The sequence below is a fragment of the Cottoperca gobio genome, chromosome 18 (assembly GCF_900634415.1).
Source record: "Cottoperca gobio chromosome 18, fCotGob3.1, whole genome shotgun sequence".
Taxonomy (NCBI): Eukaryota; Metazoa; Chordata; class Actinopteri; order Perciformes; family Bovichtidae; genus Cottoperca; species Cottoperca gobio.
In genome coordinates this window covers 10,642,020-10,662,096 of record NC_041372.1, presented here as the reverse complement: position 1 = coordinate 10,662,096, position 20,077 = coordinate 10,642,020, and the positions used below count along the sequence as shown (strand labels likewise).

Genomic DNA, 20,077 nt, shown 5'->3' with positions numbered 1-20,077 from the left:
AATACTCACGGTTTCAAAGATCGACAAGAGAGTGCTAATAGCATCATCAACTCTTAACGAGGCTGTGTGCTGTGTTGCCCATAATGTCTGCACTCCTGTAATAAAAGTATTTTTAAAGGTATTTAAAACTGTTATTATCAAGCTTTGTACCCATGTGGATTGTATCTACCTGATATGATTGTAAATGAGAGATTGGCTTTCAAATCTATCCATCTTATTTCTTATTGTGTTCCAATCCATTATTGCGGGCACTGTTAAGGTGAGGAACAGGCAGCTGGATGCACTTGTGAGAGTTGCTGTCTAAAAACAATTTTTTTAATAAACTCAGCAGACTAGAACAAGAAAAATAAAATACTCTTAGCATCTTTGTTGAGTCAGAAGATAATGTCGAAAATATCAGACACTGAACTCGCAAGAGCCTCTTTTATATCGACGTTGCTTTTTTCTTTTGTTTTCTCCCGGAGTCTTGGGTGTTCTTTGTTAATGTTACTCCGGTTTCTCCTCTTCATCCTGAATGACCTGGGAGGAATGTGTGCGGAGGAGTGAAGCCTCGAAGAAGACCGGGGGAACGTGAGGAAGTGAAGAGGAGCACTGGAGCTTGACAGGGCCAAAGCTATCAGTCAGGCTAGAACATGATACCTGAGCCTCTGCAGGCGGTTGCATTAACAAAGCTGCAGCCAACGACTCCCCCAGAATTCCCACAACTTACTCGGCCCTGACAGAAACCCCTTTTGAAATTCACCTGGTCAACACACTTGAGAGACCATCCACATTCGGCCTCTCTTGTTTTTGACTACTGATGCCAGACTGCAATCTCTGCTTAGCTTAGCTTAGCATAGTAATTAAGTGCAACTGAGCAGCACCCAAACAGAACCTGAATCCACCCTGATCAGATTACAATTGATTTACAGTCAGACACTCACCTTAAGGGCATTTGTCTCATTTATAGCTTCAGCATCAGTGTATCTCATGGTCTTCTTAATTCACCAGTACTGGAATTACAGCAAGCCTCACCTGCATTTAAACTTTGCAAAGCAAAGCAACCCTGATTAGGTTAAGGCAATTTAAGATCCCGGCGAGTATGTTGTTTGGTGTACTGTGGCTATTTGGCACTTTCTATGCGTCTCAGGTGGCGTATCACAGGTCGCTGTCTGGTTGCCTATTAAAAATGAAACATGGCTTCTTAATTACCGACTGGCACTTTTGGCAATCATGGCCGTACTCATGTGTCAACCCTTTCTCCCACTCTCTCCCCCCACCACCCCAGTTCAAATGGCTTCTTTATCAGTCTCTGCATCTCACTTACTCATACTCTCCTCTCTGTATCCCTCCATCTCTCTTGGTTGACTGCAATAAGACACAAGCCCTGCAGTTTGTGTTTGCTCCCCTTGCCCCAAGTCCTGCACAGCCACAATTACTTCCTGTGGTTCACGGTAGTGGGTCACTGCCATCCGCCAAAGGTATTTACAGCTGAAATTACACACACTCTGTTTTCCAAGCAGACCTACCTACATTGTTCCATTATCCTTTAAACCATCCGGAGGCTCTGGCGAAGGTGGGCTTAATTATAAAACCAGACATCCAGAGAACGGGCTTCCTCAGTGGACGAGGAGTGGCAGTAGAGCGTAAACAGTCATTGTGTGTTCTATGCATGGACTGTATCACGAGTGACATATGGCATGCCAAATGGGAAGATGATTGGAGATCTGATCAAGAGAACTTTTTTTAAGAAGTACTTGACATTAAAGCTACTGGATAGCTTTAAGTAATGTACCTTGACTAATGGCACTGATGTGAATAACTGAGGTTTCATGCAAAGGCAGATTGGGTAACAATTTGTTACCCGTTCTGCTAGGTCATAAAAGAAGAAGTAAGGCTTAAACAGGGCGCTGCTGACAGCGGCTCAACATTTTGAAAGGGAGGTGGGGAGGAAATGAAAATCAAATCCAAGAGGTCACATATTATTGACACGAGTGGCACGGTCCTGTTTTTATTAGCTCCAGCTTCGCTCGAGTCAGGCACCCCATGTGTTTTCCCTTTAGCGTCCAGAAAAAAGGCCCGGCCAAGCTTCGGCCAGAACTCCCAGTAAACCTGTGGCTTGTTTGCATTGTTCATTTTTTGGGATGACGGATTTGCTCAATCACCCGTGGCTGTCACAGCTGGCTTTCAATCACAGACGCACCCCCAAAGAGGCCCTCCGAAAAGGGGTCCCGGCATCTGGTACATATAAAAGCAAACTAGTGCTAACTTTTAATGAAAGCCATACATTGAAAGCTTGGCCACTCTCAGCCAGGACACAGCATGGGCGTTTGTCATTTACTTTATTTATGGTCATAAGTGTTAAGGTGATTTGATGAGTTTTTGTTATATTTTTCATGATTTCTTAATCTAAAACTTTAAAAAGGACCCATCACATAATACCCAGTCAATAAACTGAATTGGCTCGTAAGTCATCTTTTTTTTTTTATAGTGGCTGTCCTCTAAAATTAAATGTGATGGGGTCATGGCATTTCAGTGTGTGTGTGTGCGTGTGTGTGTGTGCGTGTGTGTGGGTGTGTGTGTGCACACTGCTAGTTTGATTGACAGCTGAGCGGACCATGAGGGCAGGGAGGTCAGGGAAGTAAGTAAAGGGACCGCCATCAAAGGGCTTAACAAACTCACCGGGTCTGAAAATGACCACTATCTGGTGAGAGGGGCTCAGCTCTGTGCTTATATGACAGCATGGACAGACAGCGAGGGGAACATTTTCACTGTAACACCCACAGCTTGCTTTCATTTCGCACAATGTTAAATCTCCCTTGCCATTGCTCATGCATTTAAGTATCTCCAGGAGAGCACATTTTGTTAATTTTTCCCTGCGTTTTAGCTATTTGACAAGCCCCAAAATGGTTCCCTATGAATAGTTGAAAGAGAGAGAAAAAAAGCATATGGGATTGCACGTCATGTTGGACAATTCATTTTTCCTCCCTGGCTACTTCTGAGACACACACTCCGAGACTTACACACACTCACAAATATAAGTGAAAAAATGACTAAGAAAGAATCGCTTTTTATTTTATTCATTTATTTAAAAGACACAGAATGAAGGGAGCGAAGGTCGCTGTGCAGACGGCGGTTGCTGCAGATTCTAATCCAAAGCCTCCGGCGATCTCGGCATGAACTCCATTTCTGGTCTGCAAACAAATTAGCTTTTTTTTTTTTTTTTTTTCTCTCGCTCTTATATCGCGCTTTCCCTCCAGTGAAAATAAGGGGAAATTCAGGTGAATAAAATCTATTTGTTCATTTAACTTTTTTCTTTTCTTCCTGTCAGCTTCTTTTCTCTCTCCCAAACTCAATTTTCCCTCGGTGCGCGCCTGCTCGAGTGTTTCTTTTCTTTGCGCCGGTCTCGCCAGCAATTCATTAGGCAACAGTGGTTTAATTTGTATCATTAGAAAACCATGTTTCCCAAGGAGTATGGCACTCCACTGAATCTGATCCACACAAAGTACTTTTCTTCCGGCCACAAGCAAGCTGTGTGAATTGTTAACACACACCTCACACCAAACAAGTGTTTCGGATAAAAAGAGTAAAAACAAACAAACAAAAACAAACATGGTTTAATATCTCAGCATCTCTTGAAGTGTTATTACACTTATAGAGAGCAGTTTTCCTTCTGGGCCCCGATTTTAATTATGCAACAAATGTTTGACTATCCGAGTGAAATTTGCATGAATATTTATACCAATTCATTTGTTGAGTGTTGATTGTAATTACATGGAAACATGATTTATTGCCAAGCTTGCTGTGCTAGCCAGCCAGCCAGAGAAAAGGAAACGGGCAGAAATATATAAATAAATGCAAATTTCCATACAGGCACACACAGCTAAAGAAAGCACATTTTCTTTTCTCCCCCAGTGGCTTGTGGGAATTTTCATTATCAAAAAGAGAATCTTTCACAGTATGTGTCTGGCAGAGATTCAGTGGTGCTTACATTAGGTGTCTCAAAATAACAAAGAGGTTCACCTTCCTATGGTGACCCGTCAACACTCGCTGAGAATGTTCCCGTGTCTGTGTGTAGGTGTGTGCTTTCGCTTCATTTGTCACTCTTTTTCTAAAGATGTATATGTAGATGTAGACACGATAAGAGTTTGACATGATGTTTTTGGCATCTGGCTCTCAGATCGAATGACTGCGGTAGATGGGGAATGGATAGATTTTTACAAATTAAAGACGCAGCTACGGATCACAGAGGCTGATAGCACATTTCACCTCATCAGGTGAGACAATCTGGGGAACGAATGGAAGGAGATGGAAGGAGTAAGAGAAAATGTTTGAGTAATGGGCCTATGTCCTGTTTAATATTCTCATGATGGAACAAGGACATAGGGAGGAGGAGGTAGGGGAGGGCAAAAGCAGAAAAGCAGGACAAGTGATGAGGTCCAGCAAGTAGCTGGAGGAGAAGCAACAGAGGCAAGCTCGCACTGTGTTTGTATCTAATTAATGAATGGCATTAGCCATTTGTTATGCCATTTATTCTGGTAATGACCAAGCCTGATCTTTCATTCCTCGCATCATGCTCATTCTCCCTCTTTCACTCCCCCCCCACTCACTTTCTGCCATTACCTTTGTACAACGGCTCAGACAGGGATTGAGAGATGTTGAAAGGAGGAAGGGAAACGGACTAAGACAATGAGAAAGAGGGCTCCGATTTAATGACATGCCCTGTTACTGCTTAACTCAGGACACTGTTCAATGATGTGTTCAAGCAGGCCACACTTATTTACAGTGGGAACCCACAGCTCCTCTCGCAAAAGCTTTTCTGCACGTTCATGTGCTCACGCACAATCTAGTCCCCGTTTGTATGCACTCGTCTTTTGTGCTTTCGCTCTGCGGAGTCGAATCAGACGTCCTGCGGAGATGGGCCCTTGTTCACCTTGTCCTCTTTTTAGTGGGCAAATAAACAAGTAAATGAGGCCGGTCCATGTTTTCCCTCCTTAGCTGTATTTAACAAACAGGTTTAGCCAGTTGCCATGTGGTCTTGGTCCCTTGAGCTACAAGCAAGATTTTAAAACCCTCCCTTTGTAAAGTCTCTGCCATGCCCTTATTACAATGTCTTCCTATTGATAGTTTTCAGGGTGAAAGAAAGGCATGACCTAGTTTGTGGTGATAAAAGGCCTTTTGTTGTGATAGAGCAGATTATGTTGTGTGTCTTATTTTTGGGGTCAGGAAAGTGACATCACCGATAGCTCGGAGGTTTATGTTAGCTATAGCACACTTCTACCACCCCTACTTATTCCTTCAATAGTCTCCTTACCCTTGCCCCCTTTTTTCTACCCTATTTCTCCACCATCCTGACCCAAAATTCCTTTCCAAAATCTAGAGGATCCAACCCCTTAGCTGTCGTCAAGCAATACAAAGAAAAGTAAAACAGTCCCTTTTATAGTGACCCCCGGCCGTTTGGTTTCTCTTGTAGCCGTTTCGCCGAGTGACCTTCTCGGTGGTGAGCCAGCCCCAGGACCCTCACCAGCAGGGATCGCTGCAGAGCTGCTACGACAGCGGCCTGGACGAGTCGGAGACGCCTAGCAGCAAGAGTTCGTCGGGCCCCCGGCTGGGCGCCCTTCCCCTACCCGAGGACAGCTACGAGAGGACAACGCCGGATGGCAGTGTCGGTGAGGCAGAGCACATGGAAAATGGTAGGGGCAAACACTAAAGGAGATTAAGAAAGCGCTAAGATACAGGAAACACGCACTCACATAGTGCCTAGAGCATTCACGCACAGTAGCAAACCCAACGATAGACAGTGTCAGAAACATACAAAAACATATAAGGTTCTGTCCTATTTAACATTTGTTATTAAGTAGACATTTATTTAGATGTTTTTGGCTTAAAGACTATTGGGTTTTAAGTTCTGTAGTGTATCAAGTGTGATGTGGTGTTGACGTTGTGATGTAGAAGCAACTTTTATTAAAGCAAACGCTCTTCCACAAATGTACATCATGCAAAGACGAGGTGTGAGATTTATTATAAAACCTGTGGTTCTGTTCCAGAAACAGCCGGCTTATTTGATCAAAGGCGCTACACGAGGGATTATTTGAAACAGATATATTCTTTAAGATCAACACCTTTCAGGCCCTCTTTCTCGTTTTAGTTTGCAGCTATTTCCTTACAATTCCTGTTGAAATTTGTTCGTCATCTGGGTTTCAACTTGACTAAGGATAGATTTTCTAAGGAGGAGTAACAATGGGGGGTTAATACCCAACTTGAATTGTTTTGAAGCTATCAGATAGGAGCCGTAGTGATTTGCAATGCGTGCTGGCTTGAGTTTATTTTTCTATATTTGGAAGATAAGAGCTGATGTTCTGTAGGGTGTAATGTAAAAAGACTGCAGTGAGTGGGAGCAATCGAAAACGAGCCTATTGTACAGTAAGTACAGTACTGCATCTTCCCTTGCAGAACTATCTCACAGCTAGCCTGAGCCAGTTCCTTACCAAGACCAAAAAATGTGCGAGTGTGTATCTGGGCGTGCAGTGAGAGATGGGGGTAATGGTCCCATTCATAGTCTAGGAGTCTGAGGCGATGCTTAACAAGGAGGAGCTGTCTTGAGAGCGCTAAGCCTAAGTGCAGAGGTTCCCCCCACTGCAGCTTAGGATAAAGATATTCAAATGGCTTAAAGATTCCCATCCTCTCTTTTAAGATGGAGTTGTTTTCAAGATGATGTGTTAACTTATCTCAGATCAGTGGGGTCAATGTAATGAGGAATGGACATCATTTAGGGAACATCGGAGAGGGTAAGGTGTCTAGTTGTGGGTTTGCAATGACCCCAGACAGCAGGTAGAAAGTCAAGCCAAGCACACATATGTGCACAACAAACAGTCACACAGGTGCCCACAGAGAGCTTTCTCAACTTTTGGCCTTAATACAGATTTAAAGAGATTTTAACCACTTTAATGTGAGCTGATAGGGCTACCTTGTGGGTACTTCAAATCTCCTTTTTTTCTCTCCAGACAATAGGCACCCATTTACTGGCCAAATTAGACCGATTAAAAGTCTCATTTCAATTTGGTCTCAGTTTAAAGTGATAGGAGAGAGACAGCTGATAGCAGAAAACCCAGGTAGGTGATATGTGTGATCAGCCTGTCAATCAAATACACCTTGAGAACAGCACAATTGGAATTTCGAATAGAGAAAAAAGCATTGTGAAATATCGTCCAATGTGAAATGTCTTACAATTAGCACATTGAGGTAAAATACATAGTAATAAAATCCCCATCTATTTTGGTTTCAGCTCAGTGCGCACATGTTGTTAATTCTCCCTTTTCCACGGTTTCAGAGGGTACTGTTACAAAGTAAACTGGAGCTTTAGAGCAGATTTGTTGGAGGAACAGAGTCAAGGTCAATTCATGACTCAGTCTCCATCCAAGAGAAACAACATGCTCTGCTGCTGCTCGCTATCTTTAGTGAGATCAGCTCAACTGGTGTGTGTGTGTGTGTGGTGTAGATGGAAAGGCAGCTGTACAAGTGAGTGAATGTTGGCCTGTTTTGTTAAACACATTGTTTTCAAACTCAAAGCAACCTCCAAAATCATTTGCAGCATATTTATACAATGCTGAGCTCTTACCGTTTGTACTATGATGCTATGACGAGATATAATCTAGGTATAGCTGGCCTTGTGGTCTGAGAGGTCGTTCTAACTCTCAAAAACAGCAACTATATGCTTCCTGTTAAAGTGTCCTTGAGGAAGACGCTGAGCCCCTGCTTGCTCACTTAAGGTCAACGTGGATAAGGGCATCAGCTAAATACCTAAGTGTAAAGTAAATGCAATCATCTAAGGTTAGGGCAAATATTGGCAAAGTGCTTCAGCCTCTTGAGGGATGCTAACTACAGTCATTAGCACTCCAGAGCCAGAGCACACACAGCACATCAGCACCGCATTATATGAAACCTGAGCCCTTTTAGAAAATGAGGGAGTTATGAGGAAAGAGGGAGAACAAAAGCTAGCAGATGGCTTGCTGTGATGCTCAGTGTTGGCGTGGGCATCATTAGCGACAGGTAATTGCAGGCATTTACGTGCGTAATGCGACGCTGATTCGTAGTAAGGTGTTTTTGTTTTGTGGAAGTCCGTGCGTTGATTTAAGCGACTGGAGTCAAGACTATGAAGACCTTGACCTTGGGGCTAGAGAGTCAGTTTGCAAAATTGAGGATTTGATTTTTGTTTTCCATCCACAGCGTTACCGATTCATCATGTTTGATTGTCGTTGCTTTGTGTCAGGTTGAAACGCGGACAAAGGCTTGTGTCCCTTTTTGATTCCGTGCCTTTTCCAGCTCTAACTTCCTCGTTGTCGATCGATGTTTGCACAATGTGCAGGAACAATCGTCCTCCACTGCAGCTGCTCGTCTGTCTCACACACATGAATGCACACACACGCACACACACACACACATATGCAGGCATCCGTACTAACATGGACCCAGACAAACACACGTGAAGACGCACACACACAGTCTGTTTTTCACTCCCTGCCTCCCCTTCCTTTATTTCTACCATGCACAGATGTGCCGAGGGACCGTGTTTTCTTTTCCTTATCTCCTTCATCAAGGTCAGGTTTCGAACTTTATTATTTTCTATTGGTTGACTTCTTTCCATTGGGAGTGTCAAATCAGAAAAAAAGAAGAAAAAAACAACCTCTCCATCTCAGACAGATTCTTCTGTCTCAAAACAGGGAGTGCTGGGGTCATCGCGGGAATATGAACACATTCTTGACCCAATCCACACTGCACAAACTATCACACAAGACTCTTCTGTAGTTTCTTCTTAGCCGTTGTTTCAGAAGAGTGAGAGACAGTCAAAGGCTGCATGTCAGCAACCTATGAGAATTTGGCTGCATCTTAACAGAATTTGTTCAGTTGAAAAACGCACAAAGAATTCAATTTGTAGTTTTTAGAGCAAGAACAATAAACTACATTTTACCATCAATCTTGAGCAGCACATGTGTTGCCCATCAAATGGCAAGCATTTGGTACATTTCACGAAGTCTTGATCTTTTTGATGCACAGCTGGGCCCCTCACTTATTCATAAGCTCATCAGATATTCATCAACGCTGAGTGTTTGGAGTCAAACACCCGATTAGGTCGTTATAGATGTCAAAGAACCCTTCCAGATGTACAGTGTTATCGGTAGGTCAAAGACTCGCGCTCCCTTATTGATCTGCACATCGCCAGGGGGGGCAGTGGATTTTTCAATTTTTTACCGTGTTAGTTCAAGTACACCTCAAAATAACATGCTTCCACATTGCCCTTTCATCATGAGTGAGCTGTCTGAGGTGTTCAAGGTGTGTTCATATAAAAACCTCTGCGCGAATATGAACAGCTCTCGGCGCTGAAGATGTAATATTATTGTTCAGTACATCACTGCGGGTATGCTGTGCTTCTTGCGGTAGGTCACGCTGCCAACGATTTATCCTATTTTATCCACAGCGTGAATCATTATATAGGGACTTTTTTATAGAAAGAATGCTAATTCATCATTTTAACCCTTTACTTTAACTTCCCCCTCCTTACAATTACTTGTTAGTTAATACAATGTGCTGTGCTGCCAGGGGCAAATGTTATACACAGGTAAGCAAAGTCAATGCATTCTAAGTGGACATGATTGTGTGTGTGTGTGTGTGTGTGTGTGTGTAGGAAGAGAAAAAAAAAGTTTGGTGTAACTTTGTTATTTTTTAACCTAATATCCCATGTTTTTGTGTCTAAGTGACTAATGGGGACACCAATTTTTTGACATTGGCCCAGTATTGATGGAGAACGCTTCCGCTAAATGGGCTCCCATTTAATATCTCGGGGCAATTCCGCACCGTCAATGTACGTCCACTGAAAGTGCTTGTTTTTGTCTGACAACACTTTGGAAAGGACCCTACAGAGAAATACAAAGTTATTATTACCTTTTGCTTCATCCGGTCTGTTTGTTATTGTGTCATCGTGTGACTTGTTGCGTTGAGAGTTGAAAAGAGGACTGCGTAGCTGAGGTACGGGATCAAGCGAAAGGTTAAAAAAAGTTGTATTTCTGTGTAGGGTCCTTTGTATAAAGCTGTCAGACACTTTGAGTAAAAAGGAGCCTGTCACTGGCAAAAACAAGCACTTTTAGTACATTGATGGTGCGGAAATGCCCCAAGCGATTTACATTGCAGCCAGTTTAGCGGCTGCTGTCTGCAGCATTCTCCCTAATACTGTTAGACCAGTTTAAAAATTGTTGTCCCCATTAGTCACTAAGACACAAAAAGATGGGATAATTGGTTAAAAAACACCGAAGTTACCCTTTAAAGTGGAATAAGTTTTACATATTGCCAGGTTTATTCGTCCCTTATGATGATCACCAACTGACAAGAGGAAATATATTAGTTTACTCAACTTTTTTTTAACTTCGCACTACATCACCGAGTGCATCTCACAGAGGCTGATGCCTGATTTCATTTACGCTGGCTGCTAAGACAGATGAATAGTGCAAATTTATTGTAGCCTCTAAGAGAGTAATAGCACGTTCTACTGGCTGCTAACGTTAGCATGCCTTGCACGTTTCTGTGCTTTGGCTGCCAGACAACCAACCCCCTAGCACACACACACACACACACGCGCACACACACACACACACCATGCCTCTATCTCTCTGCTGTCTCTCCTGCTGAGAAATCTTGGGGTACCACCGTTGGATTACAAACATCATCATTTAGTGTTGGCTAGCTTTCCCGATAGAGTTGGACAGACAAGTGGCACATCGCAGCAGTTGTAAGTGAGGTAGCTTGTCAGTACAGACACTGTCTGAGCCTCCACTATTCCAACACAGACATCCTGAAATGCACACTTTTACACAGAAAAAAGGAACACACATGCTCAGTCACATACAAACACATAGCCACACACACACCTCATTCAGCACAATGAGGCTCTGCATCATTTTCCAGCTCTGTGAAGCACCTCACTAGATCACTTCATAGTTGTTGTTTCCCTCTATTTTCCGAAAGCTTTGCCCGTTGGAATGCTGCTTAGCCTGGTTAATAATGTGCATGTGTGTGTTTGTGTGTGTGTGTGTACTCTGTTCATTAGGCAAGCTCAATTGTAGGGCCAGATGGCAAAGCGAGTTTGTTTAATTAAAACCATTCATATTTCAAGAGCCGAGCGGCAGCAGCACTGGTCTTAGGTCTGATTTCCCCCAACATGGTGGAGGGATGGGAGTATGTGCGTGCTTCTATGTGTGTTTCTGCGTGCCCATCACCACCCGGCAGAGAGTTGTGTAGGGAAAAATCACCCAGCGGAAGGCACTCGCGCTATCAATCAGCATGTTACACACGCTTTTACCCCCATCGCACTCCCCAAGGTCACAGTCCATGTGTGCACAAGTTAAAAACACTGCAACATTAATTGGGAAAAATTTAAAATCAGGATAGAAATGAAAGAAATAATAATGAGTTACACATAAAAAGTGTTTAAAAGATTATACTTCAGTCGGGTTTGTACGAAGTGTGTGCCTGCGGTCCTCTGCCGTGTGTCTCTCATTCATTTCCATCTGTCCTTTACCCCACGCCCCTTATTTCTTTTCGTGATATCCTCAGGCAAGTCGACAGCAAGGGAGACAGAAAGAACAAGAGGACCTGGTGAGATGATGTGAGAGAAAGCACTGAGGGAAAGCATGGCAAGGCAAGAGTAAATGAGTAACACATTGCACAGGAGCCCAGAAACAGATCGAAGGATGGGAGGGTTGGAAAGAGACCAAGAGATAGAGAGAAAATTAATATTACAAAAAAACAGGAGAGATCGAGAATGAGAAACAGAAGGGGGTAGAGGGAGTGAGGGATGGGGTTAGATGCATGGAGAAGTTGCCAGCAGGGAGTGGCGCTTGACAGAGAGATGATTGATCACTGTTCAGCCAGAGGAGGCAGGTATTCAAATCATACCCCAGTGTCACATCCACAGTCCTGTCTGCCTCTCTGCCTCTCCACATGGGCACACATGGACTGTAAAAGGCCCACCCAGTGCAGTCTTAACTCCAGTAACACACCGCACGGAAAGAATTAAGCTTGACGAAAATACCTGCTTTTAACATGACGTACAGAGAGAGAGAGCAAAGGACTCGGTGCGGAAAGTTTATTTATGTTTCCTTTTAAATGTAAATTTCCAAATTGCAGAAGAATATATTTTTCTTATGGATCTCTATTGGCCTCTAGTCAGGCATAGCTTTGTTTGCCCAGATTTGACACTGAGAAAAAGATACATTTAAAAACAATTCAGCAGCAACATTTCTTCCCAGAAAACTATGTCCAGGTTGCTGAGGATAATCCACAGAGCTCACTGTGGACAAGTTCTCATTGTAGCTACTTGATACAGAAGAAATAGTCCCTTAAGAGAACTGTTTGTTCTGTGGATTATTTACAGCCCCAACCTGGGGATCGGAACCCTCCCAAGGGGTCCCTTAAATCAATCGCAGGGGTTGCAAGATTAACAAGGTAGAAAAGCAGAAAGTAAAATCATATATCTACATATATCATAAAATGTTTGTTTTTAGATTTTCTTTCCTTGGGAATAACTTATTTTACCTCTAAAAACAAACAAGAAATAAATTGAAAATGATATTTTTGGTTGATAAACCCTTTTTTTAAGAGATCTCAAGCCGGTTTAAGGGTTTGGAACCACTACTCATGAGTATGAGTAGGTGTATTTGTTAAAATATTATTTACAGCCATCGAATTTGGCTGGAGGCAGGTATTTCATTTTGTCCATTTGGATGAACTGACCCTTTAAAATCAACTCGTGTAATAATATAGAAGGAGGAGGAGGAGGAGGAGGAGGAAAGATAAAGAGGAATTCTGTCAGGTCTAGTTCAAAATGGATGTTATGCTTTAATAGTACACTCCCTGCGATGTCAGATATAGAGGAGACAGGCAAAAATAAAGAAGAACTGATGAATTTGGTGTGCAGACACACACTCGCACACATATACTGTGGAGGTCCGAGTGTGGATAATGGAATCGTTTTCTGTGGTGTTTTGTGTAGCTAGAGGCGACTGACACCCACTCCTGACAGAGATTAAAAAAGCCATTCAGCTGGCTTACAAACGCTGATACACAGAGAAGCACCGCACAGCCGCGATGGCCATTTGGGTTGAGAGAGAAAATGTGCATGCAGCCACAAATGCATTTTAAAAAAGGCGTTATTGTCAAGTGCTTGCAATAAAAGCTCCTCTCAAGTCCACGTTTGTTTCGGAAGGGGAGAGTACGTGCGTCGGTTTTCACTTCAAAACGATGGTTGTATTTTTGCATTGTCTCCTGCAATGTGGAGTTGATAAAGCTAGCAGTTGCAGGAGAAAGAGAAGCAGAATGCTTTTTCATGGCACCAAAGCGACATGACTGTATTTTCAATGAGCGCCTACAGTCATACACACCAACATGTGCATTTTGTGCCTTTTTAGGTGCAACGGAGCGGTGACTAGCAATTTGGCTTGTTTCCAAATGGCACGGGTATTTGTTATGTTCGGAATAAAATCACTTTCTCTGACAGCTGTTAATTTTGAATGCACCTTGCTGTTTTTTTTAACCTTTTTTTCTTTCCCACCCTCAAGATATCATCACTTCTTGACTAGGGTATGTGTGTCAGGTTTAGCGTTTGGTGGGGCGGTCTGCAATGAAGACAATTAAACACCTCCAAGGCAGTCAGCCAAAGCCTCCCACCCTCCACCTCCTTCCTTCTGTCCCCTTCCTTTCCTCCCAGGCACTCTGTCTTCTGCTTGTTTTCCTTCCTCCCCCGCGGTCTCCCCAGATCTTTCCCTCCTCCTCCTGTTCGTGGTCTTCCTTCTCGCTCTAACCACTTCCGATTCTGAGCATGATTGCAGAGAAGACTAGGTGAACAGGTTGGCGTGGAAGGAACATAGGAGGTGCGCAGCACTGGGACACCGTTTTTCCCAGTGTGAGGTCTATAGCACGGGAGGGCGCGAGCTGCGAGGGATGCCAATAATCTCACTCGCTCGCTGCAAGTGTTTATTTATTTATTTGTATATTTTCTGATCCTTGATCACGAGCCGAGATTCACTGCAAGGAAACAACCATACATATGTATGCTCGTATGTTGCAGCATGCCAATTTCACACCAGGAGTGTATCTGATAAGAACAATGAGAACGGAAGAAGGCATTCTTTTTTCTTTTTTTTCTCACTTCGGGGAATTTGTCGGAAAAAGCACAAGCAAACAGATTTCAGAAAAACACATTCAGGTGTTCACACATTCTGTAGGCCGACACCACGCTGGGGCCGCTCATGCATTCATTCATGCCTTTGCCACACATACTATACTTTATGTGCAAACACCGTCTCTCACTAAACCTCCTTATATCTCACAGTTAAGGCACATACTCAAATCCATGCATAATAACTCGGCTGGAACTATTTTCTCGCGCTCAACACATTCTTTCCTCGGGTCTGGAGAACCGGCAATTTAATTTCGCACACTTTGAATAGACTAGACTTTCGCTATTTATGAAACACATGAAATTCATGTGATTAGCGACGTTTACGACAAAGCGCTAAAAAGGGAACATGTTTTGCCAAACCCAACAGAACCAATTGGAACAAGATGTAACCTGCTCGCGGCAAATACACACAAATTTGTTCAGTTTACTGAAGCTCTGCCAAAATCGTTAAGAGATTTCCTCGTGATTCTCAGTGTGTGTGTGTGCTCAGGTTTGAATATAAGCAGTGACTCTCGTTTTGACCTTTAAAGGTAGGAATTGCAAATTGTGTAAATCTTTCTGGCTGTGTTTGTGCATAAGCTGACGCGTGCATGTTTTAGGCCTTTCTCTGTTTATCTTACACATAGTGTACGTGGCATCTGGCCCGCCAGACGCTTAACCTTTGACGGTTCCAACGCTTCACATTATGCTTCTTTTTTTTTCAGACCGCCCACAACTTTGTCCCAAACCCATTTAAACAAGCAAAAAACAATATCTACAAACTTTTGTTCACCATTGCTTCCCCGTCTGGGTTCACCCACGTGTGCCTATTTGCAGAACAGCTTGCTATGCCACATCTCCAGCAGGCATGGCTGTAAACTGGCATTCCTTCTGGGAAGGGATTTTGTCAGGAAACACCTCACAGTGCCAGCAGTGTCGGCTGCTACCACTAATTGATACCAATTAGGTTGTATTATTTAGGAATTTGACATCATGTTCGTCTTTAATCGGAGTGGTTTGATGACTCAGAGACGCAGCTAAATGCTGTATAACTGTCAAAACACAGGCAAACAAATGATCGCTTGCTGCAGGCATTATGTGCAAAGCTAATGATAATCAGTGTGTGTGTGTGTTTCAGTGTGAGGAGATGGTCTTGTTAGTGTGTTGCGGGTACAGTACCTTTAATATACACTGAGAGACATTCCTGCAATACAGCACAGCTCAAAGCCCTTTTATAGCAATACTAGTGATAATAGTTATTACTGCGTGTCACTCAAATTTAGCATTTATATAAACACGCAATACATGATTTTAAACACACTATGATTCACTGTAAGGTTTTATTTTAAGTTAACAGTTACAACTTCTTCTGTGAACCACCTGTAACTCCTGTAATTTAATATAGTGCAATTAAAACATTTTATATATTTAATTATAATGTGGAGTCATTTTGTATTATATTTAATAATATATTATCAAATTAATTACATTTACATATTATTTGTATTCGTATATAAATTAATCTAGGGCTGAAACTACCTTTTAAATGACATTATCTAATTTAATCTGCCACTTATTTTAATGGTAGTCGATTAATCTCTTTGGTCTGCAGAACATGGGTAAACTAAGAATAATACCAATTCTCTAGAGCCCAACCTCGCCAGACGTCCAGCAACAGTCCAATTTGCTAATAAAGGTCACGTAATCTCCGGGAGAAATATAGTATATTTTTAAACATTACAGTCACAACTGAAATGAGAACAAAAATGAAGAAGTTTGCTGATTTCACACATCTCCGCAATTCAAATTAGCGGCCAGGAAGTGGTTGTTAGCGCTACGTCGCGGTAAATCGGTGTTGTCAAATGCACTAATCAAACTCTTACTTTTGTTAGGAATCATATATTTAGTGTTTAAAGTAAAGTTGTATCTTGAAACGCTTTACAGAAAAGTGGTTTCAGATTCATACTGAAGAAAAATGTGTGTGTGTGTGTGTGTGTGTATCCAAGCATTCATGTGAAGTATACCCGGGTGTGTGCACACATGCTTCTCACATGTGTATGGATCCGAGCGGGCGATGCATCATACTCTCAGCGGTGCAACAAGACTAGCGCGGCCCACCAGAACTTATTTTTATTCCCCTCCATCCGCTGCCTCTCTCTCGCCCCTCCGCTCCTTCGCCTTATAAAAATAGATGAAAGCGTGTAACAATGGAAGAAGGGGGTTATCCTCCCGCTCTCTTCTCCCTCACTCTCGCCTTCTCTCTCTTTGAGGACACAGTTAATGTGTCTCATATGGAGGGGAAATGGGGTTGGGGGGGACTTGGTGGGATTTAAATGAAATGCTAACACGGGTTATAGAAGGTGGCTCTCTGGCCTCCCCGTGGCAGAGCTCTACAAGTGGCGCACGCTGCGACCTTTGACACCGGTGATGTGTTTTATAACATCCCCCCAGAGACACATACAGAAGGCACAAAAACCCTCCAGAATTCTTGCACACATATGCTCAGAATCCACCTGCAGGGACAATATCCTCCTGAGTTTATTGAGCTGAAGAATTTCATTATTCCGTCTCTTCTTATTTCCTTTTGGCAGAGGTTTTCAATACACCGTGCTCATGAACACAATTACTCAGGGTCATATATGCATTAGTGGAAAAAAATCCCCTCCCAAAGTAGATGTTTTTTTCTTTATATTTCACGGTGAAAAAAGAAAAAGGATACTCATTATTTTTCTAACCCTAAATCTGCGTTTCTCTCAGAAGTCTAAAAGAGAACAGAGGGGAAGGTTTTGTCCGAGCGTCACAGAGCATTGTGAGTGACTTAATGACTTATGCGAGAGACTTTAAAACATATCTTTTTTTTTTTTACAAAGGCTTGTCCATTTAGTCCATCAAACCGGTTTCCCTGGAAACTGCGAGGCAAAGCGTTCACATAATGGTCAGCATTATCACCATACATGTTTTATGAAGGCCGAGAGCTCACCCCTACTTAAGACAAACATTCGCCAAAGCATTCACACAGCCGTGAAATTGGTGTATGTATGTGTGTGTGCTGCTAATATTTGCGCTCTCCTTGCTTCTCTCTTGCAAGTGCGAAGCTGCCTTCTTATGCATTGTTGACCCATTTAAGGGCTTTAGCACTATTGTGCCGTCTCTCGTAGCTCACAATGTGCACCGATTATTCTGATACATACAGCACCTGCACAAAGCCACTCAAAGGAAAAACAGTATGTATTTCGATACAAGAATACTCTTTTGTCTGTTTCTCTCTATTCCTTATTCATAAATACATTATTTCTCTCTCTCTTCCTGTTTCCTTCTTTCCTCTCTGTCACCCTTTCTCAGACATTGGAAGGCAAGTTGCAATGAAATGTCAGAGTAGGGGGTGCGTTGTGGAATACTACAATCCGCTGACAACTCTGGAATTATTTTCGCGTCATTTCCCCCTTCGCGCCGGGATGAATATTCATCGGCACCCGGTAATTGAAGTGCCGCGTCAAACTTGAGCCCGTGACTTGACAAACTTCACCTGAGTCTCTCTCCATCATCGGCGCGGCGCTCTCCTCCTCCGTGTTGTTTGTCATTTATGAGCACCTGGTTCGCCGAGGCGAGGAAGCGTGCATCTAAAACATACAGATCTCCACCCTTCCCCCAGGTGTGGATTTTTTCTTTTTCACCTCAAGGTCACAAAACAAGGAGCAGAAATGAATTCTCCTCTCTTTTGTTCACCATCCACCGTGGCAGCTGCCTTTTCAAGCCTATGAAATGCAGCAATCACCTCACAAAGCTCCAGCTCAGCTAGGCACTTCTGTGATGACTGTGGCCCTAAAGCACAACTTCCTGTGAGGGATGAGGAATGACAAAAAAATGGCAGTCAAAAGCTTCCATTTAAAACAACAAAAGGAAAAAAAAAAACGCCCGAAAGCCAAAACACGTCAGCGGACACAATCGGAGCAAAGTAACGCGACACCGAAACCAAACAATGGAGCTAAACGCGGTGGGGATTTTATGAGGGAACGCCAGGTGAGTTGTTTTTCTTTCCCCAGGGCGGTTTACAAAAAGATTAACCCTTTTAACAAACGATAAAGGGGGGCACACCTGTTTCTATCCAATTGTGGCAAAGCGTGTAACTCTTTGTCTGTTTCCTGAGTCCCGCCCGCAGACTAATGGCTACCTTGAAGGCTAAAACAATAGCATTTATCTTGTCTGTGGCTCAAAGTAAGCCTCAGGCAAGCACTTTAGCAGAGGTTGTGGGACGAGTCACAGGAGCGTCTCCACAGGGCACGCGTGATTACATTTAAGTGAGGGGGAGTGGGGGGGGGGGGAAACTAACTAATGAACAATGGTCAACAGACAATTGAAGCATTGTTTGAAAGGAAAGTTGAACCTTTTGCTTCACAAGTCATCAAACTTCCTAGAGTTCTACTTATTTCCTGTTTTTTTAAAGACTTTTTTTTACACCTCGTCTTAGCATCAAGCAACCCTTAAATGTTTATCAGGCATGAGGAGAGAGAAAGAGAGAGAGAGAAGGAATCAGGAAGGGACTGACACAATGACAAAAGACAACCCCTTCATGCGCCCCCGCCACTGATGGCCTGACAAAACAGTGCATCCTAATCCAGATGATGTGCCTGCTCACAATGCACGCACACATGCATGAACACACATATAAATACATATGCGAGGGACCAGATTTAAACATGTAAAAATCTCTTTAAGTGAATGCCCTGAAATCAGCTTTTGGCAGCCTTTGCAAACATTGTTTCGCCTGCAAGTCACTGCGAGTGAATGGATTTGTGTAATTGTCGGAGGGATGCTACTGGGAAGAGGCTTACCTCTGACAAATCAAGAGCTTGTATACATAGACAAGAAGGGATCCTTTGTGCTGTAGGTGTAAGTGAAAGCTGCATGTGAAAAAAAAAGCAGAATGTTTGGACTGCTTTGAAATTAACACTAGAGTGTTTTTTGGGTTTCACCAGGCTACTGTACTCTTCGCTGCACGTACACAGGGGCTGTGGGATGCAGAGAAGCGCTGTTGAGCCTGCCTCCCACTCACAATGTACGGCTTGGATTCGAAAATCTTCTGGAAGTGACAGATTGGGTTCACACACTGCGCAGGGAAACAAGTTGCAGTCATTATCCAGTTATAGCGGTCATGATGAACTTGTTTTTTTAAACTACTCTTTGGGCAGTTGTCTCCTATCAGGACAGCCACACACACACACACACACACACACACACACACAACACACACACACACACAGTGTTTGCCATTTCATTGCTTTCTCTAACTTAATATAGAACTGCCTTTAACCAATTAAAGGGGAATTCCACCAATGTTTGTAAATTAGTTTTCTTTTACCAGACCTCTGTAACTAACTCCACATCTCTGCTTGAGGCTAACAGCTTTTGGCGGCATTCGTCGCGACTAGCATAAGGCTGCGTTCACATAAAATCAAGCGTTGCTTCGATAAGCGCGGGGTTTGTGCGGTGGTGTGGGAGCGTCACTTAAACGGCAATTGTGTGACGTAGGTTTGCGTTTTTTCAAAAGTTGACTTTGATTTTTTAACTTTTTGCCTCTGCAGGGGTTTTTCCCCACCATCGCAGCCCAACCTAACAACATTTACTTGCGTTTTGGTGTAAATGCAGTCCAACACAACCAAACTGTTGGTAGTCGAGTTGCATTGTGGGTAATGGAGGTGCCTGATTTTGACCCGAAAAAAGAACGTATGGAATATAAAACAAAAAAGGCTGAATCTCTAGTCTATAATGAGTCTGACAGTGTTATTGGAGTGCAATGCTAAATTGTTGGAGTACTCTTTAAGGGCAATAACAAAAAACCTTACAGTTAGATTAATACAAGACATGGTAAGAATTTGAATAAGAATCTAA

The 20,077-nt window shown here is 43.0% G+C and overlaps 1 protein-coding gene across 3 annotated transcripts in view; it reads left to right on the top strand.

The window, feature by feature from the left end:
• pcdh7b (protocadherin 7b) overlaps positions 1 to 20,077 on the top strand; it is a 107,801-nt gene that overhangs the window by 44,642 nt on the left and 43,082 nt on the right. For 2 of the 3 annotated variants that reach the window (XM_029454663.1, XM_029454665.1), the window contains exon 2: positions 5,453 to 5,672. In XM_029454663.1, coding sequence (XP_029310523.1) covers positions 5,453 to 5,672 — 220 coding nt within the window. The remainder of the gene's footprint in view (positions 1 to 5,452; positions 5,673 to 20,077) is intronic. The other variant, XM_029454664.1, reaches the window with a different exon arrangement.